This window comes from Passer montanus, unplaced genomic scaffold (genome assembly GCF_014805655.1).
Source record: "Passer montanus isolate IOZ18808 unplaced genomic scaffold, ASM1480565v1 scaffold56, whole genome shotgun sequence".
NCBI lineage: Eukaryota > Metazoa > Chordata > Aves > Passeriformes > Passeridae > Passer > Passer montanus.
This window is the reverse complement of record NW_024370595.1, coordinates 4,249,655-4,274,422: the sequence shown is the minus strand read 5'-3', so window position 1 is coordinate 4,274,422 and position 24,768 is coordinate 4,249,655. Positions and strand designations below refer to the sequence as shown.

Genomic DNA, 24,768 nt, shown 5'->3' with positions numbered 1-24,768 from the left:
AGAAGCATCCAAAAAAAATCTAATTACATTTTGTCCAAAGTATTTAACATAAGGTTAGGAATTTATTAGGAAAAGGTTTTTCACTCAGAGGGTGTTTGGGCAAAGGAACATTCCCCAGGGAAGTGGTCACAGCTCAAGAAGCATTTGGACAACACTCTCAGGCGTGACCCTTGGGGATGGTGAAGGGCCAGGTGTTGGACTCAATGATCTTGTGGGTCCCTCCCAACTCAGCATATTCCTGGATTCTATTTAGTATTTACAGGAACCAAACAAAGAAACTTACTTTGTTCTAAGCATCTCTAGTGAACAAAAGGCCCAAATACATGAATCACACTAGGCACCCTTGTAGACAGAATGTAAATGGTCTAGAGTTCATGTATGGTTTCAGAGGACTTTCAGTTACTCCTAACAAACAGAGCTCTTCAAAAGTTAAACAAAATATTTGTCATAAGGCAATTTTTTAGTTCTTACTCGGTATATTTTTTTCCACTGCAAGACATACAGCTGATAAAATCAGGCACATTTCACATTGCCCAGCACCTTCTTATTACTGGTACAGCTAACTAAACTGATTTATTAGTCCTAATTCCAAGATACTTGTTCCCTGAAATATTTGATACACAGCCTCACTTCCAAAAGTTTTTTAAACAATCTTGACACATATCTAAAGTAAAACGCAGTAGTTCCTTTCTACTGTCATTATACTTCAGTGAAACACAATTCCACAGAACTGGATGCAGTTCAAATGGGTCAACTTCAATTTATGAAAAACAAAAATGGATTAAAAGCTTTCAAATAATTTTAGCATGTAATACAACAAAAAGACAATAATGGGGAAAAGCAGTAATGCGAATTATTTGCTTAATCTGGTTCTTTTTAAAAAAACAAAAACAACCAGAAACAATCTAGAGTTCAAACACCTGTGCCCTGCCTCAACATTCTTTTTTTTAAATTTTGTACCCAAAAGAAACCTACTTTCAAAAGCATATGTTTCTCACTGGGTGTTAGGTACATTTTGTTTTCATAGTAGTCCACACACAAATTCACAATATCTGCAAGCAGCTCCTCATAGCCAACAATCACCTCCAACTGCTGCTGCAAAGACTGGAGAAAAAAAAAAAAGAAGGATATTAGTTAACTAGTTACACTGACTGGGAAAAAAGTTACTACCAAACTGGAAGAGCTTTATTTTGATACTTTTGCAAAGCATTAGGTAACTTGCAAAAAGACAATTCAAGCTTACTTGTGTTATCTTGTTGTGGTTGGCAAGGAACATGGAAAGGTTCTGAGATTCTTGAATGGACTGAGGATCTGCCATTTTCCGCAGGAACTGAGCAGCTCTTTAAAAACAAAAGAAAAACTGTATTTCCCTTGGCCAGGACTGTTTGTAAGTAAATCTATCTCCTCAAAAAAAAGGTGAAAAGTTCACTAGAAGACAGATATGGACCTAATTTATCCAAAATAAACTGCTTTGCTCTCCCAAATTCCTCACTACAACCCTACTTAGCTGGTCCAATAAAAAATGAAATGAAAAAACAAATTAAAAACCATTGGCTATATCCTTCAACTGAGTGCAGCCGTAGCTCTATAGATCCAAGCCACTCAACAACCCAGGAAAAATCAGTCTTCACAGAAACACACCTCCAAAGAAAAAGAAAGGCAAACCAAGTAAGCTGAAGAGGTCTCCAGGCCCAACAACTACAACAGGTGGAGGCGGAAACTAAATCTCACGTAAGTAGAAACAACACAGGTAGATTTGGCTTGTCATTGACTGAAGAGTTTTCTGCATGAAAGACTACAGATGCTAGAGCTGGCATAAAGCTGTCTTTCCTTGCTACTCTGACCACTGTGCTCAACAGAAGATACCTGATACCATCTGGTAGCTCATGTACAAAATTTGGCCACAGGTATTTCACCCCCTCCCTTCCCTGCTACGCCTGCAATCACAATGATTTTGAACAGCAAAGCTGAAGCATCTTAAGAACAAGTATAACAACTCTCAGCTACAAATATCAAAAGTGCATGCCAAGAATAGCATAGATCAGAATAAGCATAGCACAAGTGACCAGAAAGCCAGCTTCCTCTCAAACTTAAAAACAGAAGCTTTACTGAACAAAGTATATGCATTGCATTTAGCATACACCAAGACAGAAGTATTTGACAGCTTGGCATTAAAGGCATAAAAACCTTCTGCTGCTGGAAGAACAGCACAAAGAAAACAGATGTATTCAACTGCATAACTACAGTCAAGCCATCCCTAGTTTCAAGGTAGCTTGTCCCACACGTGAAGAGACTATTTTTGAAGGAAAAGCTGTGAGAAAAAGAGAAACTGCTGCCATCTCGTGGGAGGCCTGAATCCTGGCAGCAAGGGCTGGGTGCTGCTGCCCCGTGCACTCACCGCTTGTAGGCTGAGTGGTCGTTCTTCACACTGCACTTCATATTCTTCAACTCATCCAACACGGCAAACATGTTGATGAATTTGCCCAGTGTGATCAGATAGGCTTCAGACACAAAGTCCTTCCTCCTCTCTGCGTGGCACAACCGCCTCACCTCCCCACAAAACCGTTCAATCGCATTTCTCTAATGGGGGGAAAAGACAGAAAAACAGGGAGTAAAAGTCATGACATTTCCAGGGAAAAAGTTTCATCATGTACCCAGAGCTGGTCCTGTGAAAAGCTCCAGTGAAGCAGACAAATATTTAAAGCATGCAAAACTAGCAAGATATGAGTACAGGCCTTTCAGCTCCTCCACTGTGTACTTGATGCCTGCTGCAAGGGTCACCAGTGATTTTTACCAACAAGTTTGCCTAACACAAGAACCAAGGTTCTTCTTTGCAGATAAAAGTAATTAAAAGTACAAATAAAAAATAGGGCAAGGCAAGGAGTAATGTTTTTAAACTAAAAGAGGGTCAATTTAGATTGGATACAAAGAAGTTTTTTACTATGAAGGTGGTGAGGCACTGGAAAAGCTTGCCCAGAAAAGCTGTGGATGCCCCATCTCTGGAAGTGTTCAAGGTCAGGTTAGACAGGACTCTGAGCAACCTGATCTACTCAAAAATACCCCTTTTTCACTGTAGGGGGGTTGGATTATACGGTTTTCAAGATCCTTTCCAATTTAAACTATTCTGTGATTCTATGAAATTTAAAATCCCCCAGAAAAAAGGGATTTCATGCTCTTTGGTGAGGAAGTATATATGAATTAAAAGGCAAATTATAGGAATGCTCCCTTCAAACAAACAAATGAAAATCCACAGCACACTGTACATGCCAGCTCTGTTAAGTCATCCTGGCACGTGTTTATTTGAGGGCTTATTTCCCAAGTGCACACCAGGGCCATTTCAGATGGAGATTACAAATACCAAAAAGACAGCAACTTCAAACATAAAAAGGAATCTGTTCTGACTTTAAAGCTCTAATCTGCTTGAATGAAAGGAGACTGAATGAAATGTAACATTTCCTGTTGTCTTCCCCAACCGGGGGTCTTACTGAGTACAACAACCTCCTCCTTCCTGTGTGCTCCAGGCCTCACAGGCTCTAGCTGCTCCATCTTTGAATAATGCCTGGAAACATCCTCAGTCCATTGAAAGAGATGGCAAGCTGCCAGGAGGGAGGAGAAGGCAAGACAGACTGCTATTCTCCAGCTCGGGTGGCTGGCAGGTCACAACAACTGGGTTAGCTTGCCTCAATTATGAATCGCCATAGCAAAGTTGCACCTGCTGCTCTGCTGTCCAGATTTGTGGATCCCTCACTCCACAGCAAATGGTTTCTGTGCTGATATGTTTTTATTATACAAGTGAAACACATTATATATCTATTTCCTTTCTTCCTGAAGTAACAGGTCTCTGTCCCCATGTGCTGCATAGGGACTATATGCAATTACATTTGACTTTATGTTGAAAGTCTTAATGGAGATTGACTCCAATTTTTAAGACAGGCATTAAAAATTCTGCCCTTCTGTGAGGAATATGATGTATTTTTTCTAAGATATAATGACTAGGTTCAGTACCTGGGCACACAATATGATGTATACAAAACAGGAATATAAAATTACAAGCCTACTGACAAATTTTGTTTCCATTCCTTTTACCTGAAAATACATAAAATTCATCAGTTTTGTGACTTCTGGCTCCAGAACTTCCACAGTTTTCTCATAAATTTCTACTCTGTTAGGCTGCTCGTTGCACTTGACCTGTGGATAATTAAAGAGGTTGTTATACTTGCAACTTTCCCTGAAAAAGCCTCAGCAACTAAGATCCTGAAAAAATGCATTATCATCCTAAAGAGACTAACTTAAAGACAAAAATTTCCAGGTTTGGTAATCTTATGCTAATCTTCTAAGCTTAATTGTATGTAAAAAACCCCAAAACAATCTAAGATTCTCTTTCTACCTTACAGTGAGTAATTCAGTTGTCAAACACCTCTGTAGGGTGTGTAGTGCAACCTTTCCAAATTAAGCCACTTGCTCAAAATCATGCACTAAAATAGGGCCAGAACTGTAAATTAAAACAGATTACTTGACTTCTACTCTAAATAATTTAACCACAGGATAAGCTTTCCTTGCATTTCAATATAAAAAATAATTGCATTACAAATCTGTACAAAAGGAAGGAGTCAACTCATGATAATAATTGTGTTCAGTTTTCTGACGCCTCTTAATATTCTTCCCACCCCACTCCTGTACAGCCACTTCCAGACATTTGAAGCTGACTTGTGCCCTATTCACAGCAGGGTTTTGGGTTTTTTTGTATACAGATCAAAAACCACTGTGTAGCTCTGAACTTTAGAAAGTGGCTGCCTCGGAGTAATAGTGTCTAGAAACTTACATGTTTAACCTGAATGTTAATCGTGCTATGCTACCTGTTTTGAATTTAAGAATTAAACTGGGGAGTGGGAAGAGTCCATTTTCTTTACTGAAATGTTGACTTCAAGCAGATCCCACAGTCAAAAGCTTTCTTTTTAAAGCACATTACCCCTATATTGCTCTTGATCCAAATTAAGTCTGACACAAACCCTATGTGGTATTGCTATAAATGCCCTATAAAAAAATAAAGTCCAACTGGTCCCCAAGTGCTAAATGGCATGCCCAGCTTAACAATTCAGGAATTCAGAAACAGACTCACTAACAAATCTCTGTGTAATTCCACCCCAAAACAAGAAGTTCACAAATTGCATGACAGTAGAGTCCATTACCTGGGGAATGGCTCTTGAGCAGCTTCTCCATGTGTATAACATGATTGCATACTCCTGGCCTTCTTCTAGCATTTCATTCTGCAGGGAAGACACTCAATGTAAATAGGAATTGTAACAAACAAGGATTATATCCATGTGTCTTCTGTCATTCCAAGCCCTTGTCCAAATGAACCTACTTCTCTTATGAGAATGTATATGTACAAACATACGTGTATTGCATGCTGAATGATACATCATCAATTATTATCTCTTAGACTAGTTTCTGTGTGTTCTTTCTTCCCAAAATGAATGACACTGTGATCCATAAGTATAAACAGGAATGCTGTTTATTTAATGATCTTGGGGTGGGCAAGGGTGATGAGATTTATTCTTCTTTTTAAATTCAGGGTGGAATGTTCAAGGATGGAAGAGTCAGCACATGCAAAGCAACTTTTTACATGGCGAAGGAGAGGTACAACAATGTCCAAATAATCAAAATAGGTAAAGGAATAACCATATAATTTTAAAAGTAGATTGATGTAAACATACATAATTTTCAGTATCATGTAACCAGGTGCTTTATCTGTCAATTCCACCATTTGTGAACTGGCCTCTATAATTATAAGACACATTATTCCTAATTTTCCAAGAATGCCATGAAAGAAGGGAACAACATTAGTTGCTCAAGAGGAAAGGCAATTTTAAAAAAATTTAAGAAGTGTGTTTGAGAAAAAAAGAAAAGCCGCACCCTTCTTCATCGTACCTCCCCCTGGAAGTAGGAAGTAGGTAACCTGTTTTCTGTGACCATAATTATTTTAATGAACTGCAAGAAAACACATTCCTCTCCTTCTGTTCTATGTAATACAAAAGTGTGTACCTGAACATCTACTTACCATGCTAGAATGGACTGTAGCTTGCTCAATGTATCTTGCAATACCAGTGACAAATGCATTTCTGTCTTCAAAATTAGTGTTGAAGTTTGGCTGCAGAGAAAAGGAAAACATGGAATTAATGGAATTAAGTCTTCTGTAGGAGCATGTCTCCTAAGAAGGACAACTGAGAACTTGGCATTTTTCATCCTGGAAAAGAGAAGGCTCTGGAAGACCTTATGGCAATGTCCAGGACCTAAAGGAGTCCTGCAAGAGAGCTGGAGAGAAACTGTGTACAGGGGCATGTAGTGACAGGACAAATGGGAAGGGATTCAAACTAAGAGTAAGTTTAGATTAGGTATTAGCATGAAATTATTGACTGTGAGGGTGGTGAGGAACAGGTTGCTCAGAGAAGTTGTATACAACAACTTCTGTATACAACAACGTTCCAAGCATGAAGACTTCATGCTTGGAAGTCTTCAAGGCCAGGCTGGATGGGGCTTTGAGCAACCTGCTCTAGTGGAAGGTGTTCCTGCCCACGACAGAGGGGCTGGACTAGATGATCTTTGAAGTCCCTTCCAACCCAAACCATTCGATGGTTCTGTGAAAAGAATTTTTTTATATATTGCCAATATAAACACAATTTGCACGTTTTGGGCAAAACGTACTCTTTCTTAGCAGCACTGGGAAATGGAAAAACCTTTTCCTCTAATGAGAAAATACCTGGTAGAGAAGAGATGATGGTGGGGGCTCAATACACGGTTGCTGATCCGGCAATGGTAATTCCTCCAAGAGATCCACATTGGACAAGGCATCCTCCAGAGTTACTTGAGCAGTCATTTTGCACCTGGTTAGAAAATACATACATAAATGTAGCTATGTAGATGTATACATATAGAGATAACTTTATATGTGTTTCTATATACATTGCAAACAATTGAGTAACATGAAGAGCAAGGAACTATTTATATTGCGGGAAATGGTAAGTTTCCCTTCAACCAAAACAGAAGGGAAATAGTCAAACAGAAACCCACTTGATTTTCAAATACAAGTTTAAATAAAACTTTTCAGACTTACATCCCTGTCCTTACTTTTAGGACTCGAGAAATGTTTCTCCTTCCCCCACTGCTGGACACCAGAAATAGCTCAAAAATAGAGGAAATGATGACTCTAAAGCTCAGTTTTGAGCCAATGTACTTTCAAAACTTCATGCACTACAGCTTCTACAACCACATCATCTTCAGGAGACCAGGCTGTCAAAAAGTACCAGCTGTTTCCACTGTTTCATGTCCTAGGACAGCCAGATCTGCTTTGGGTAGCTGATGATAGACCCCTCAGTGCCATGGCAATCTCCATAAACCTTAGACTGCTGCTGCTGCCTGGGGTTCTGAACCAAGAAGGGCAATGGAAAGAAATCTGGGCCACCTGTGACCAGTGACCAAGCACCAGAAAGGCTGCCCAGAGAAACTGTAGTCTCCTTCACTGGAACTTTTCAGGAACTGTCTGGCTGCAATGCTGTGCCGCATGATGCAGAATGACTCTGCTTCAGCAGGGAGCCACTGTAGTCCTTTCCAACCTTACCCATTCTGTGATGTTGTGAAAATTTAGGAAGAAAATGTGGGGTGGAACAACTCAGTCATCCACTTTTGCATAATGATCTCATTCTTCTCGGTGGAGTTAAAAAAATACTGATTTTTAAGGTAAAATCTCTAATCAGCATGTCTCTTTTTTTTTTTTTGCAAGTTAATTCCCCTCATTTTCCAGAGAAAAACCATACACCTATGGTGCAGGGAGCAGCTGAGCACTGCCCTCAGCTCTAACCAGGAGGAAAGCAACACTGAGCACCCACATCCTAGAGGAAGAGGACTCTGCCTGGCATGTGACACCCCATGGATTTGTTCCATCCCCACATACAGGGAGGAACTTTGCAATGCAACTTTGATGAAAGCTCTCTTCAAGACAGCTGGTATGGGCTGGTGATCCCACTTTTATTGGCCTGGGAGAAACACCGCCTCACTTTCTCTTGCCTAATTACAGATTCCTGGAGAAAGATCCACAGAAACAGCAGCTTTACCTCCAAGGAAGGGCTCAGCTGATAAAGAAAAAACAGAACCAAAACCCAAACCCAAGGAGAGAAAGCAACCAGGAGTGACAACCTGTCTATCTCCAGAGACCAGCCCTGTGTACCAAGCCATTGCTGCAAAGCTAATGTACCACATATGGAGAGAGCTTGCCTACAACTTTATAAACAACCAACGGAAAGATTCAGAGGTCTGTTTCTTCCTGAATGCCCAGCCCAAACCTCGCTCCCAGCCCGAGCATATCAGTTTTTGTTAAAATAAATAAATAAACAAACCAGTGCCCATATTGTGCAATTTGTGATCCTTGCCAAAAAAGAGATAAAGGACTGGACTGACAGGAATGCTAGCTGACAAACCTGTGCCAGGATGTTTGCCCAACACCTGCCTATACCCGGATCAAGCTCCAACACAAGAACCACAATTATTCTCAAATTAGAGATTGGCAAAGAACATAGTGTCCTTCTTTCAATAAATCAACACATGCCAAAAAACTTCCATGGCTGGGCAAAAGTCCTGTGAGGAGATCAGATTGAACAGTTTTACCCTAGAGGAAACTGAGCTGCCAAGTAGTCATAACATCTACAGATGAGTCTATGTCTATAGGCACTTTATAGGTGAGTCTGAGTATCTATAAATCAAGCTTTAACTAAAAAAGAAAACAGATGAATTGACAGGCTCCTTTCAACTTGACACTTTTCGTCCTCTTAGCCTCCCTGTCAAAGTAGAAACACTCAGTGTGCAGCTGCTCTGGGATGTGCTGCGGGTGGGATCAATGGGTCCACAGCCCTCCCCCACCAGACAGGCAAATGGCCACAAAGCATTGGCTTTGAGAAGGCACTACAAAAATGGTTCTAAAACCCACAGTGAAGAATGGTCAGCCGTTCTACACCAAAAACTACTGCAACTATCTGTGTAAAGGGGAGATGTCACTGCATGCAAGATAAGTATCATCACCCTCTCCCCAGTCCACACATCTTCCTTCTCCTCCTAAAACATGGTCCACCAATGACTTGGGCCCCTGCTGTTAAACACAGCCCTCCCCCACCAGACAGGCAAATGGCCACAAAGCATTGGCTTTGAGAAGGCACTACAAAAATGGTTCTAAAACCCACAGTGAAGAATGGTCAGCCGTTCTACACCAAAAACTACTGCAACTATCTGTGTAAACGGGAGATGTCACTGCATGCAAGATAAGTATCATCACCCTCCCCAGTCCACACATCTTCCTTCTCCTCCTAAAACATGGTCCACCAGTGACTTGGGCCCCTGCTGTTGAACAGAGTCAGGTATTCACAAATTCCAAGCTCCTGACTTGTACTTCCTCAGCATTACAAGTGAATATTCTGAAGATGTGGCCCGTACATCCCAATTCTGTAAGCACGCTTGCATGCTTTTGGCCTCAATATTTACAGCTGCACAGGAGTATTCCTCTAGCATCAGCTATGTTCACACTATAGGACATTAGACTATCTGTGGATCTGTTTTTAATACTTAGAAAACAATTTCAAAATAGAACCCAAAATCCCAGCTGACTTGCACTCCCCTCTACTTAATAGCACAGGTCTAGGAAACCCCCACTAACAGGCCAGGGGCACAAGTAAGAAACAAAAGCTTCCTGCTGCCCTCTGGGTTGTGAAAAGAAATATGGGAAGGAACACTTTTTTAAATCCTTCAGCATGATTTCCCAAAGATCAGCATTTTTCAAAGCAGGAAAACAAAAGCCATTGGGCACAGACAGTTGTAAATGTCCTCTTGTTCTGAGGTTGCTCACTGACAGCTCCGCTGTGCGATTTTGCCAAGGTATCCACACGCCTGGTGTCTCGTTGGCCAAGTTCAATGTCCCTGTTCCCCAGCCTTTGCACTCCAGTATCTAGCAAGACATGAAAGAGGAAGCAGCTCCTTCCTGCCCAGCTTTGACACATTTGCAAATGTTGCAAGGGTGTGATTCACATTTCCCCTCTGACCCCCCAGAAGAGAGGAGTTTTGACAACAGCAGCAGCAGGGTGACAGCTGGAACTGGCTCAGGGGTTTTCTCCCCTTCTTTATCTTTGTTGATAAACAAGCTCCAAAAGACAACAGCTGTTTCTCATGTACAATGATGAAGGGCTGGCAAAACCAGATTTTTTTTTTCCCCCTAAGCTCAGAAAAATTAATTTAAGAAAAGCTAAATTTCCCAAGACACAAAATTGGATAGCTTTGCCTCCTTAATGGTTGTGAGTTTTCAACAGATAAAATTATTGGGCAGGAGAGCTAATATTATAACAGATTCCTTTATGGCAGAGAACATAAGAAACTTCAAAGACCTACTTAAAAAAGAGTTTGATTAGGAGTTTACATAAATGAGAACAGACTAAAATACTGTAGTCACACTCATCATTATAGCTATATGAGGACATTTATCCAAACTAAGAAATTTTTTCCATGCTAAATTCCTACAAAGCTGTGTTTTCAGTTCTGTACCCACATGAGATTTCCCAGGACAGCTTTTCTCAGGCAGAACACATGTAAGCATTACTTCTGAAGTAATATTTTTCTTTTTAGTATCTTTGGATTATGACCCATCCTTAAAGCACTAAAGTAAAAATGCATTTACAAGAACATGTTTTCCTGGTTGTACACAACTTAATTAGTGAACACTCAACATTCATGATCTTACATTCTCCCTTGAGGAGAGAGAATCACATACACCAGCAAGCTGTTTTGCTAAATGTTGGTGTTTGATGAGCACACACAGCTTTCTAAGCAGGGAAGAGCAATGTCTATGCCAATTCTCAATTCCTTTTTCTGGATTTCAAAGCAAGAAAATCCCTCTCTGAAAAGAACTTCAGCCTCACGGTACCAAGTCCCACCATGTCCAAGGGTCAAGAGATATCAGTCCCAGGATGTGGGGCTTTTTTGGTATGTTAGTGCAAGGCCACAGACTAGCTTAAACTAGGATATCCTCTTTTTCTTCATTTCTGAAGGAGATGAGCACCACATGGGTCTGACCTGCTCAGAACAGCTTGTGCTGTGGAGAAGTGCACTGAGCTGTCTCTCACATTTTGTCCACGTGAAAAATCAACCAAAAAAAAGAAAGCTCCTCTAGCATTGTTTACATTTTGATTTAACTTCAGAACCAGATTATTATTGCAAATATTCACAAAAAAAGAGCTGGCAACCTTTTTAAAATGGCATAATTCTTCATCATTGCTCTCAGTCCTGCAACTGCATGTAAGTAGTGCCCTGCTAACAGCATTGATTTGGTATCTAGAGGAGATGATCGTCAGTCCTAGTAGAGATACCATTTCCACATCTCCATCCTTACAGAATAATGCCTAAGTCTTAGCAGAAGGCCTGTATTCTTAATTCCAAGCATTCAGAAAACAGCCAGCATGCATCTCTCAGCCATGCTCTTTTCAGGGCCTCCTGAAGCTTCAGATTATTTGTAAGAAAATATGATCAGGAGCAAATTATGGGGGAAAATGTTTTGGACAAAAAAAAAAAAAGGAAAACTGACCACAAGAAATAATAAGAATTACAGAAGATAAGGACTGAGAAAGCAGATAATAGAGCATTAATTTCAGAATCACTGTGAGAGAAAGGATTGCTGTAACTATTCTGTTCTAAAACTTCAAGAGGTAAAAAAATCCTCCAAATACTAGAGAGTTAAGTAACAAGCTTTTAAGCTTTCTTTCAGTGATAGAGTTAAGCAGAACTCAGCCTATTAATAGCTGAAACAGGAAAAAATATGCTTGACGATACAAGACAGTTCTTACACGTTCAGTAGGAGTGCATAGAATCCAACACATACAACCTGTAGCTAGCAAGTAAGTTATATAAATGTGGGTAAGGCAAATGAACTTAGATAACTGTACCCTTATTGAGATCTTCTTATAAGTGTAGAAATTACCACACAGTTCCTCTTTAGCCTACGGCCAAGACTTCCCAGAAATGGACTAATGGTCTTATGAAATTATCCAGCTGAGTTTCAAAAAGACACTGATCCCCAAGATAAAAGTTCTACCTCAAATAACTGGCGATGATATCTACTTACTGGTGAAAAATAAAGCCCTTCACCACAAAAGTTATCAGGTGCAATGCTATGGCTGTGTTAGACAAGGCAGGGAGATGATGAGGCTGGTATCATGTTACCACAAAACATTTCCAAAAACCCAAAATGTATATTGAGTATCTTGAAAATACACAGGGGAAGAATGGAAAGTCCTTGGAGAATACAAGTACATATGCCTTTTAAATTACTTGCAAAATGTCATTATTGCCTGCACTAAGATTGTCAAGTGAACATTCCCACAGAAAACTGATAAACAGTATAATTCTGTCAATTAATAGTACAATTAGTATAGTTAGTATAATTAGTATAAATACTATAATTAATAGCTATAAAAATAAAGGTAGAAACTATCAAGCTACTATGAAAGCCAGCTTAAAAAGATTTAGACACAGAATGCAGAGGCATTTACTTTATGACAATTCTTGCTTTATTTTATAAATAAATAGTTGGAGTTGAAGTTGGAGTAACAATGTTAAACGTTCCTGAAATAAAAAAAATAATTAAAATCTAAAGCTGACTGGCACTTTTTTTCCTTTGCATCACTCACTCAAAGGTTTGACACCCTGAGGCTATCTAAGCATTCTCACTTTGAAATCTCTAAGGATTTATCCTCACACAACCATCTGAGCAGTAAGACAGACAGCTTCCCTCCCTCCTGAAGCACAGTGGATTGCAGCAGGTAACAATCTGGAAATGATTTCCAGGTGTTTTTTGCTGTCAGTTCCTTACAGTACATCTCCTGGTATATTGCTGCATACTGGAAAGATCAGACCGTGGACACAACTGTGTGTATTGCAATTCTTGCTTTACCATGCTACACACTATACCAGTATCTTAAATACATCTCTGGCTAAAAAAAAAAAAGCAAAAAGAAAAAAAAAGTTGTTCTCCACATCTTTTAACTTTATTTAACCAAAAGCTCATAGAAAACTGAGTTTAAATGTAGCATGTATCCATTCAAAATGCAGATAGTTACTCTTCAAACAGCCTGAAACAGTCCAGGAAAAACAGATCCTATAGTGATCAAGCTGCAGGGCAAGTTCCCAGCCCTGGAGAGGAGAGTTTGGGGCCCCTGGACACAAAGGGTTGGATCAGCAGTTCTGGGCTGCAGCTGGCAGCCTGGGGCCTCGCACCACGCTCGGAGCTGGGATCAGCAAAGCCTGACCCACTCAAGCACAGTTTCTCTGTCTTTCCCCATGACAAGAGAAGTTACCACAGGACACTCAGAGTGGGATGAGCAGATGTGCTCAGCACACCCCACCTCCAGCTGCAGCAGCACAGTGTAAGCCCTGGACACCAGCACACGCCCAACAGCAATAAAGCACATGCAAATATTAGCTGGAGAATGCAGCCCAAGGAAGCAGAGATGTTTTTGGACATCCAGGGAATTGGTTTTGGCTACAGCATTCTCTACGTAACCCAAAAAGCTCTCCAAGACTAGAATTTAATGTGGCAAAAAAAATTATTTCATATTAAAAACATGGAGAGTCGTTATGCCAAAGAGTGAGTTAATTAAGGTGGAGTTTCAATGACAAAGAATTGCTGGACTGCAGAAATTTTGGAATATTTTCTGACTTTGCAGATGAAAATAGTGTTTCATTTGACTGGAAAATGATGTTGGTAGGGGGTGCCCCATGCCTTTTTGCAGTCCACTGGACACATTTGTTTTTAAACAGATGCATTTGATCTCCACGTGCTTGTATGTGTTCCCAGGCTCAAAATAAGACAAAGAGTAAGTATGTCTACACTTTAAACAGCAACTTCCTTTGACATGGTGTCTCTTCTTTCCCAAGTCTGCAAAAGCAGAGTCTTTGAATCTTAAATTAAAATATAGTATCATGAATACTAAAGGTTAAAATTGCCATGAAATCCATTAATTGAAATATGTATCCACATGAGTGGTATTTTAAAATAAATTATTATATATTAATATAAATGCTAATAAATAATTTTAAATACCTTTTGCAGAAATAAATCAAAGCTTACCCTTACTTAAAAAGACAGAATTCCGTGATTAAAATCAGGAAGATTTTACATATTGCAGTTCAAGAGGGAGAAGAGAAGCATATTATTAAAAAAAAAAAAAAAGAGAAGAGAAGAGAAGAGAAGAGAAGAGAAGAGAAGAGAAGAGAAGAGAAGAGAAGAGAAGAGAAGAGAAGAGAAGAGAAGAGAAGAGATTCCACAGTCCACACACTGAAGGAAATAATTCAAATGAAAGTATATTTAAAAAGATGATTGACTCGCCTGGTGAACTGGGGTCTTCAGGACCAACCACAGTAAACTCCATGGCAACTAATGGTAACATTCCCACAAGAATAGAATTGGTCCTCACAGAAGCAGAAGTTAAGTTTTATCCCTACAGCAACACAATATTTTCAGGGTTTTTTTGTCCTATTGTGTCATTTTTCTATGTTACTGGATTGCATAAAATCAATTAAATAATTTTTCTATTATGAAAATGTGATTAAATATTCTGTGTAATGCTGCTACTCAATTTAAACCATGAGATTCCAATCACAAAGGGCCCTTGTAATAGAAAGAGAACAAAAGGAATGGATTTTCTCTTCCAAGAACCGCACAGTAATAACAAAAATATTCATTTTTATTTCAAACCTCCAAGATATCTCTCAAAAACTCTCTTTTAGTTCTATTTTAATTAAATTTTGAACACCTCAGCCATTCAACTGCTTACCTATCAATTCAGACTGAGATGAAAACATTTTAACACCCTGATTGCTAAAGCACTTCAGAGAACAGCAACACGATGGATTTTCTCTGTTAGAATGCTCTTTTTCTGTGCTCTGGACAGGACAATCTGCCTTTTTGCCATGCAGATCAGCCTAAGATGTTCCTTTTGGGACTGGAGCTCCTTTCTGTTCCTAAGCAACACATTTGCATAAGCTGAAGGAGCAAAGAAAAATGCTTTTCACATCATTTACTGGCTTGCCTGATTAAAGTAAAAGACAGAAGAAAGCAAACAGCAGCTGACAGTCCTTTGTGCAACAGATTTGACATACTGTTAAGCTTTCAAAAATACATCTGCAAATGGAATTTAAAAAAAAAAAGGCTTAAAACGTGAAAAGATAAAAAAATTCCAGCACTGTATTATCCCATTCAAACATCATAGCAAGTCCCAGAAGAATGGCCATATAATAGAAATGATTAATTTAGTATCAGACTCCTACAGGGTGATGTGGCTCACAATAACTGCAGGCTTCTAAAAGCAGGCACAGACTGAGGGAAGAACATGAGGCTAATAGCATGGGAGGAATTTTTTTTTCTTTAAGAAAATATCAGCTTCCTTAATTAAAAGCTCTTTGTGCTCAGTCACATGTGAATTTTTCATGCAATCCACACCACTACCTGTCCAGCTTCTGTCCCCTGCAGGGAAACATCCCAGCAAGCAATCCCCATCCCTGCCATCTCTTCACACAAGCAATGCCTGTGCTATGATTGTGCGAGCAAGGTTCAAGTGCTCAGTGATACACCAGTCTTATCAGCTGGAAAACTGAATTCTGGGCAGTATCAGTAAGCAACAGCAGCACCATTAATGCAACATAAAAGCCACACTTCAGTGAGTCAGTTCTGTTCCTCCCACAGGATAACCAAGGTCAGAAGGACAGCACTGCTGAGGATGCTGTCATGGAGCTGAAATGGCTTGCTGACACACTGACCACCAGGACTCGGAGAACAATTAGTTATGCCTGTCAAGTAACTTCCCTTTCGGTATCCTGGATGAATTCAAGCACTTTCCAATAAAAGGAAGGTGTGGCACTCTACTATCATCACAACAGATTAGGAATGAGGGAGTCTTGGGCTCTTTGGAAGACTAGCTCAAGACTGAGTGAGTAATGGTGAGTGATGATAGTCCAGAATTGCCTTTCCTGAAGCCTGCCACCACGTGTATGTCTACTAGCTACTCCTTTTTACAGCATCAGTAAGAAAACTCTGCCATAACTAGAGAACACTGTGCAACCTCAGCACTTCTGTACCATAGCACCAGGCTGGAGTCACTATATTTTTGCTAGCAAGGCACCACAAGAGTGAATTTATCTTTTCCTGCTGTGTTAGCAGCCAGCAGGAGCACATGGATGAGCACATACTAATTCTACAGCAGCAGCATCTGCAGTGGATGATGATGAAGCAGCAAGTAACAAGCAAGTATTTCAAAGGGCAGCCTGGCCAGTACCATGCATCTGCAGCATCATTCCACATCTTGAAGCTTTAGAAGAGAGATACAACTTCCTGATGTTAAAATATAGGGTGAAGAGCTATCCCTCTGTAGGAATCTCAAGTGAAGGATGCACACACTTCAAAAATGAAAAATTAATTCTGTTTATTCCACTTATTTAATTTGATACTCCATTGCAATGGCATGGGAGAAGCCTAAGCCTCTAAAATTTCCTCCAAAAGTATCCCACTCAGATGAACAAGGAGGGAGGGCCTGTCTCTGAAGTTTGTCCTGCAGCATGCAACCCCCCTCTGCAATGGCATTTGTGCTACAAGAATTCACATAGGTGTTTTGTTTGGTTTACTTTATCTGTGAGCCTAAGTCTAAAGCCCAAGATAAGTCACAAATGCAAAATAAAAAAAAATAATCTGCTGTTGCTGGGGCTAGATGACTGAGAGGGTTTGTGCTGGTTTACTACTTAATTCTCACAGAACTGAATTAGTTCTCAGTGAACTAACTAGTGTACAGAATGAATCCCCTTCTGCAATATCTGATTTCTCTTCAGACTGCAATGAAACTAGATTTAAGCATTGTTTCACATTCTAGGTTAGGTGTTCTGAGATCTGTCTTGCTACACTTACTTGCCTTACCCTATTAATATTCTCTGGTATTACACCGTTGAATTGCACCATTTCACCTTCCCGACCAACCCCCTCCCCTTCTCTTTTTTGCATTCTTTTCCTCTCAGCCAGTTCACTCCTCCACACCCCTTTTTAATCTTCTCGGTTTGCCATTTTTGCATTCTGCTGATGCTGCTCTCTCCTGCAGCTGTTCTCAACAAGCATTTCTTCTGTACTGGCTCCTGATCCTGCTGCTGCACGGCTGGTAGGAAGCAATGCTGCACAGCAGTGCTTTGGACAGACTGAAGTTTAGCACAGAAGCACAGCACTTACAGCATGTGAACAGTACAACAACAGTGTGAAAAGCTCTCTCACTTCTTAGCAAACATAACACTCCCCCTGTGAACGTTCTGCAAAGAATGAGATGGGGAGCAGCAAAAGCAATGACCACCCCAGAAAGGAAAAAGGAAAGCAAGTTCACATGGAATTAGCCTGGCATGGCTCAGGATGAAGTCTTCCATCACAGAATGCCCACACTTGCTCAGCATGGGCTTCCTTGGCTGCCCTTTGTGTCTGGTGTGCACAGAGTGCTGGTACTTTAATCAAAAAGGGCACACCTGTGTATATGGGCTGAAAGGAGCTGGCGACAGGGGAACTGAGACCCCAGTGGATAGAGGACTGCCATCTTACAGGTAAAAGAGATGAGCCTCAAAGATGGAGAGATAGACAAGAGTCTGGAGTCTTCAGGTTTCCATCTAAGCAGCAACACAACCCCTCAGCCTTAGACAAACTGTTTATTTGTACTCAGAGAACGGCTTTGGCTGAAAGGGACCTTAAAGACCATACAGTTCATCCCCCCTGCCATCAGCAGGAACACCTTCCACTAGACCAGGCTGTTCAAGGCCCCATCCAACCTGGCCTTGAACACTTTCAGGGATGGGACACTCAAAGCCTCTCTGGGCAACCTGTTCCAGTGCCTCACCATCCTCACAGTCAGGAATCTCTTCCGTATCTTTTAGCTAAATTTCATCTCTTTCAGTTTGAACCCATTACTCCTAGTCCTATCACTACAGTTCCTGATAAAGCATGCGAGTTCCTGTACTTTTATTTCACAAGAACAGAAAGAAATAAGAAAAAACAAGACTGTTTTCTCAGGGGAGTGGAGGACAGCACTCTCTTCCTTAGCCCAGTTACACAGATGGTTGCCCCAGCTCCAGGGTCAGTCTTACAGCTTCTCAGGGGAGTCTGCTTGGCAACACCCCTGCCTGTGGGAAGGACACCCACCACAGCACTGCTGGGGGCAGCAGTGCCTCTGCATTTTGCACCCAGCTCCATCTTACAGCACATGTCCCCCAGTGACACGACAGGCATTCATTATGTCCAGGGGGTTCTTTCAATGCACGCCTGCAGCTGAAGCTCTGGCTTCCGTGTTGTCTTATTTTGAGTTTAAAAATTCAACAAAGGCTTTAATAAAAATGACTCTGAAAGAAGGGCTGTCTGCTGTCATTCCACTCCTTCTCTATGCCTGTAGGTACTTGGTAAGTCAACAATACAAGACTCTCCACTTTCAGTTAAAAAAAATTACACAGCTTCAGCTGAAAAGTAAGTTGGAAGGTATTTTAGGCAAATTTGTACTAGCCATGCTTAAAAGTAGCTTTTTGTTTCTTATCTAAATCAGTACAATAATAATGTACAATTTTGCTAAATTATAGTATTTAAAAAGAAAACAAAATTTAAAAACCAAACCAACAGGCTTCAGAAACTGTAAAAAACCAATCCACCATTATGTGCATTTCTGTGAGGAGAGAGTGAATCAGCCAAGAAGTGAATAACAGCTAAATAGTTCTCTTAAAAAAAACCCAAAACTAAGGAAATAGTACAGGACAGAGTAGAAGAGAAAACAAAATGAAATAAATTTTAGTTTCTTAAGCTCTCTTTTTCCTCAGAAAGAGCTCATGATCTGTAGTATTTTATACAAGAAAATACACAATTTCAGTGAAAATTCATCCAAAGCATTACTTCAGATATCACCTGACAAGCATTCACATCTATCTTGAGCCGTGTGTCATGACAGTTTGCCTGAACTTCACACTCAGAATCTATAATTCAGTGTACTCTCCTTATTGATTTTACATCACTGAAACCACTTAAAATAATTAGAGCTATACTGAAAGAAGGCTATAAATAGCTTCAGGTCAACAGCATTTTTATTTCCTGCCAACAAAGTGCCCATGCCCCTGTCAGAATTATAGTATTTTGAACTGAAGTACAGCACTAACATATTTTTATCTAAACCCTGGAAACAAATCTCTTGTACAGGTGTAGAGTATAAAGTAAGCATCTCCAAAAGCACCTTGTGTCATTTGCACAGCTGGAATTACTACTTAGCACGTCAACTCTTGAGACCCATGTCCTAACATAAAACCACAGTACTGATTTAAAAATCTGTTTCTAAAACCAAAAGCACCATTTAATTTTTTTCCTTTACTTTAGAATAAAGTAATTCAGAAGAACATAACTCAGACTCAACCCTGCTAATAATTTGCAAAGAGTGTCATCTAGTAAGCATAAGTCTACACACTGACTGAATTCTTAAGATGCCTTTCAGTGGATGGAGAGCAAGGGGGATGGCATTTTTTTCCACCAAATGAGCAATTATTGGCTTTAAAAAGTTTGTTTGTCACTCTATTACCTCCTGACCAACTGTACGGAAAGCAGACCTGCAAAAACCAGCCACATGAAAGGCTTGCTGAAAGACAGACAACTGAGAAAATCTCACAGTATATGGCTCGAGCAAAAAGAAATCCTACAAGTTCACCCCACAAATAACCACTTTGTAAGCTGGGAGCACTCACAAACCAGGAAAAGGAGGGCACCACAGCCTGCTGCCCTGGCATTTACCTCTGATGAAAGCAAGAACAGCAGTGCCAATTCCATGTGTGTTACCCGACTACTTGAGTAAGTAAAGGTTTAGTAGAGTTAACAAGCAGAACTCTTGTGGAGGACACTCACTAGGCCAGAGCACCTGTCCTGGCAGCACACAGAGAACCACAGAACAACCACCCAGTCTAAGAACTGCCATGTTCACTTTTACTTCTCTGCAGTCATTGAGAAGAGCACAGCAGGGACCTCAGAGCTTGTCTACGAGGGCTGCAAATCTACAGCAGACCACAGCTGGCTAAGTGCCACACAGCGGGTGCCTGGCAGGCAGCTGGTTTAGCAAGGAAGGGATTTCCACCCTGAGAGTCCTCTGAGCTCACCATCACACTGATGCCTTGCTGGGGTCCCTTCCAGCAGGAGCAGAGGTCTGGCAGAATGAAACAGCTACAGCAAATGTGGGGATGGGATAGAGCAGCAGGACAAGTGCTGCTCCTCAGGAGCAGGGACCACCACCATCTCCCATCTGGGAAGGGCTGGAGAGATGGGCTCCCTCTCCAACACCCCAAGCCAGATTTGTGCTCAACTCAGCTGCCCACAACCTTAAATCACCTCTCCCACAATGGTCTTTCTGCAGAAAGGCTACACAGCTATAAATTTACTTGATATCTGCTCAGCCTGAGGGAAAGGGGGTTTCTTCTGAGATGGCAAATGCCTGACGATTATTTGTGCCATACCAACCTTTAACACAACTCTACTTTCTACATTTTAAGTCCAAGATAGCCAGTTTCCCCCCCCCAAAACATTGAAGTGTGTCAATACAGGATTTTCTTCACAAACATTTGTGAGTGGACATATATTTACAGACATAACAGAGGCATACAGTAAACAGTACACACTAACACAGAGAAAAATCTTTCCAGTCTTATGAAGAAAACATACTTCAGGATTTTTGCCAGTGTGTTTACAAGAGATAAGGAGCCACCCAAAATATCTTACAACATTTTTGGTGCCAAGAGATAGAAAGATTAACTGCTGTTTTGCAATCTCTGTCTTCTTGTAGCAAGCCTCATCAATGCATCATACATTATTTTTACCACCAGAAAGGCAGTGATGTGGATTAATGGAATTACGTTTTAACAAAGCAAATCAATACACACTCTGTTATCAGTATTACACAGCAAAGTGTGCCCCCGAGCCCTACTAATGTCAGCTTCTAAGGGCAGACGTGCAGTAAAGAAGAATCCTGAACTGACATATGTAGCTTAAAATATAAAGCACCATTACCAAGCTCTCTGTGAGCTTTTATAGGTATACAATCATATTTCACAATGTTGAAATGTCCTTCTTTCATTTTACTGTTTCAATTCTGCACAAAATCCAGGACAAGGGTAGGTGGATGTTATTTGTTCTCTATACAAATAACAATGTAGCCAAAAAGTAGCAAAATGACCTTCAAGAGTAAAGTGTGCCAGAGGCCACTTGAAACAAGGTATATTTTCTACAGATCAAAAATTTACAAATCTGTTACATTTACTCCTCCCTCTTTGCCTCCATCCCTGAGAACACGCTCACAGTGAAGCTCGGGGCAGTTCAAATGGATCACAATCCCACGGACACGGATGGATCCACCTCGAACTGCTTCACTGGCCACTCACGCCTGGGCTGTGCCAAGCTCCTGCAGCATCCCTGGGTAAACAAGCACTTTCCCTGGTTCAGGCATAATTGCTTATTAAGTTGGGGCTTGCCATGGTAGCTACAGCTATTTTAAAATGTATAAACAGTGGAAATTCAGAAGGGCACACAGCCACTGGTGGAAGCACTAAAGTCAATGGCACAGCTGACTTCCAGCTCAGCAGGGTAAAACTCACTGCCCAGCATTCAAGTTTACTTCACTTGTTGGCACAGCAAAGGAACCCCACTTGAAGAACTTGCCCAAAGAACATAGGGCAAAAACTGTAAAATGAAACCCACTTGATATGCACATACAGGCATGGAAGTCACATTAAAATAATTTTTCTCTTGTATAGCATTGCAAGCAGCTTTCAGGCCAGAGGATGAATACAACTGTTCCCACAAAAAAACAAGCTTTGTGGGGATTTTTTTGTCCCATCTTTTTATTCCAACCTTGCAGCTGAATTCCAACCACTCTGAATTTTCCACCTCAACTCAATATCTTGGAAACCTTCAAGAAACAAACTTTAAAATAAAAATCAGATTATTTTGACAAGAGTGTTACAGCAAGATTTTAAATCCTACCCTCAGGAACAAGCCACCTTCCAAGGCAACTCTCTCCCAGAATGAATAAACAAAGCACTAACCTAAACTTAAGGAGTATATCAGACAAACATCTAACATGGAACACATAGCTAGAACAGATTTCTAGTAATTACTTAATTATGCTACAAAGTCAGCACAATGGACCAAGAGAATCTCTTGGTTTAAGCCCAGGGGACAGTTTCCATCTAAGGCAAACTGAAGAGACAAGAATTTTGTTAATGAATACTTTGAGTATTACAGGTACATCACTAAAACTCTATAAGCTTTTTTATAAGTCACACATTCAGAAGGTAAAAACTGAAAAGTCTGAATTGTCTGTGAAACATTCCATTTCTTATAACATACATTTCAAAAAAAATTAAACAACTTAGACAATTTGGCTCCATTTAAGTTTGAATGCTGTGATATCTATTTTTAATCAGCAGAGCTGAGCACACCACTCCATTCAAACACCACTCCACACTCATCAGGACCTTCAAAAGAAACTGACAAACTCAAGACCTGTAAACAAAACAAAGTCTTTCAAGCAGGGATGTTGGGGGCTGGGTGTATTTGGGTGTTTTCCTAAGACTCAGAGAGGTTTATTCTCAGAATACATAACCAAGCTGACAACCTGAAAACCAAAGTACCTTAGAGATATTCCATCAAGTACATAGTCCCAATTAAAAAAAAATAAATATTAAGCTGCTACAGTACAAAGAAAGACTGATGTACACTTTTTAGAGGGCAAGCCAAGCAAGCTTTGATGATACTGGGGTTAAGCCTTCCCAGTGCTGTACAGACTTCTTCCAAATTCCTCCTCCTCCCTCCTGGCAGCTACAGAGACAACTGGCTGCCTACACCAGCCAGACTTCACAGACCAGTTGCCTGGGAAAGCTTGAAGAGTCTTTTACACTAGAACAGGAGATACTTTGTGTTTACAAAAGATTGGGAAAAAAAGTTTTTTAGAGGTAAAAGTGGGACTTAAATGAAGTCAAGAATCAGAACTTAAGCAAGGAGCAGCAATGCATTTTCTATCACATAGCTCAGACATTCTCTGAGCATAAAACAGTTTAAGTACAATTAATAGAAACATAATTCAGAGACTGCCAAATTGCACTACAGTATTATTATAAATTCAATTTTGAAGAAAACACTACCACACAACACTGCATATGTGCATGTTCAGTAAGCTTATTACAATAAAGTTATGCCAAATAAGTAACAAGGAATGCAATAAGGATTGGAGTCCTCATTAGCCTAAGCTTACCATTTCCCACAGTTTACAGAAAAGCCTGGTATGACCTTCTAATTAAGAAGAAATTCCTCCAGCTAGCTTTCCTCCTCCTCCAATACACGCTCTCCAGCCAGCACTTCAGGCAGGCTGGCTGCATCCCACAAAGACAACTTCCTCCCAACAGCCTTCCTGGCACAAACAACCATTTACATGTCTAAATGCTACTTCAGCCTGCCATCAAACAGCGCAGGAATAAAAATCAAGGCAATGAGAGCCTAGTGAAAAGCAAAAAAAATTAGCAGAGATGTTGAACTAGAGGAATACTCAGAAAGATGAAGTGCATGTGTGCCTTCACCTTTGCTCATGACAGAGGAGGAATGGGGTGGCAGACCATCCATCTGGGGATTTTCAAGCCTATAGTGCTGCTGTCATTACAGCATAGTTATTTTTACTGGATAATTCTCAAGTTCCTCATGAGGAAGTTATTCCACGTCCTTAGACAGACACTACAGATCACCTCCTTCCTCTGAAGAGGGAGATGAACCTGCATAGGGCTTTTCATTTTTATTTTTTCCCCATCTAGCCCACTCTAAGACAGCCTAGGAGGCAGAACTCTGACCACTCGAGCGCTGCAGACACAGGGGCCACGCACGAGAGAGAACAAGCCAAAGCTTACCCCCAGAAACAAAACCCAAGAAGGGCTTTCAGGTGCCCGCCGCTGCGGGACCCAACCCGCCTGAGGCCCGCGGCTCCGCTCGGCCCTGCCCGCCGCGCCCCGGGCACCGCCCGAGCAGCGGGACCCCCGCGGCACCGCCAGACACCGAGGGGGGCTAAACCAGCCCCAAGCAGGAGCACCGCGCTCACGGTTACCAGCCAGAGGGGCGCGGAGCCGCCCGGCCCCGCAGATGAAGCGCCCGAATTCGGGGGAGGGGGCGAAGGCGCCCGGGCGGGCCCGGGAAGCGCTGCTCACCCGCTCTCCGCCGGCTCCCGGGAGCGCGCTGCCCGGCGGCGGGAGGAGCCCGACTGTCCGTCTGTCTGTCCGGCCGCCCGCGGGCTCCGCTCGGCCCGGCCGCCGAGGGTCGCGTCGGCCCGGCGGCTCCGCTCCTGGGCCGCGCCTGGCAGGGAGTTTCCTGTCTGAGTCACTTCAGCCGGGAGTTGCGCAGGGAAACACCCTTCCTGCCGCTCCAGCTCCTCCTCCTCATCCCAAACCTGCCGCCCCTTCCCGCCCCGGCTCCTCCTCCTCCCGGGGAGCCGGGAGCCGTCCCGGAGCTGCCGCACGCGGCGGAGCTGTGTCCCGGACCGGCCCTTTGCCCCGTGTACAGGGCACGGATGAAAGTGGCTTTCATTAAAAGCAGTCTGCCTCTCGGAACACAAATCTACGCCCAGGACGACCGTGCCCACTCGTACAAACCCCGCACAGTGCCATCCAGTGCCC

At 41.5% G+C, this 24,768-nt stretch overlaps 1 protein-coding gene across 3 annotated transcripts in view; it reads right to left on the bottom strand.

Annotated features, from left to right (window-relative positions):
• CYFIP1 (cytoplasmic FMR1 interacting protein 1) overlaps window positions 1-24,499 on the bottom strand; it is a 67,664-nt gene extending 43,165 nt beyond the window's left edge. For 2 of the 3 annotated variants that reach the window (XM_039725650.1, XM_039725651.1), the window contains exons 1-8: window positions 24,304-24,499; window positions 6,761-6,884; window positions 6,062-6,151; window positions 5,190-5,267; window positions 4,087-4,188; window positions 2,399-2,580; window positions 1,244-1,340; window positions 976-1,104 (exon numbers count right to left, since the gene is read on the bottom strand). In XM_039725650.1, the coding sequence (XP_039581584.1) occupies window positions 976-1,104; window positions 1,244-1,340; window positions 2,399-2,580; window positions 4,087-4,188; window positions 5,190-5,267; window positions 6,062-6,151; window positions 6,761-6,877 (795 nt within the window). In that variant the 5' untranslated portion in view covers window positions 6,878-6,884; window positions 24,304-24,499. The remainder of the gene's footprint in view (window positions 1-975; window positions 1,105-1,243; window positions 1,341-2,398; window positions 2,581-4,086; window positions 4,189-5,189; window positions 5,268-6,061; window positions 6,152-6,760; window positions 6,885-24,303) is intronic. The other variant, XM_039725652.1, reaches the window with a different exon arrangement.
• Between the last annotated feature and the right edge of the window lie 269 nt (window positions 24,500-24,768).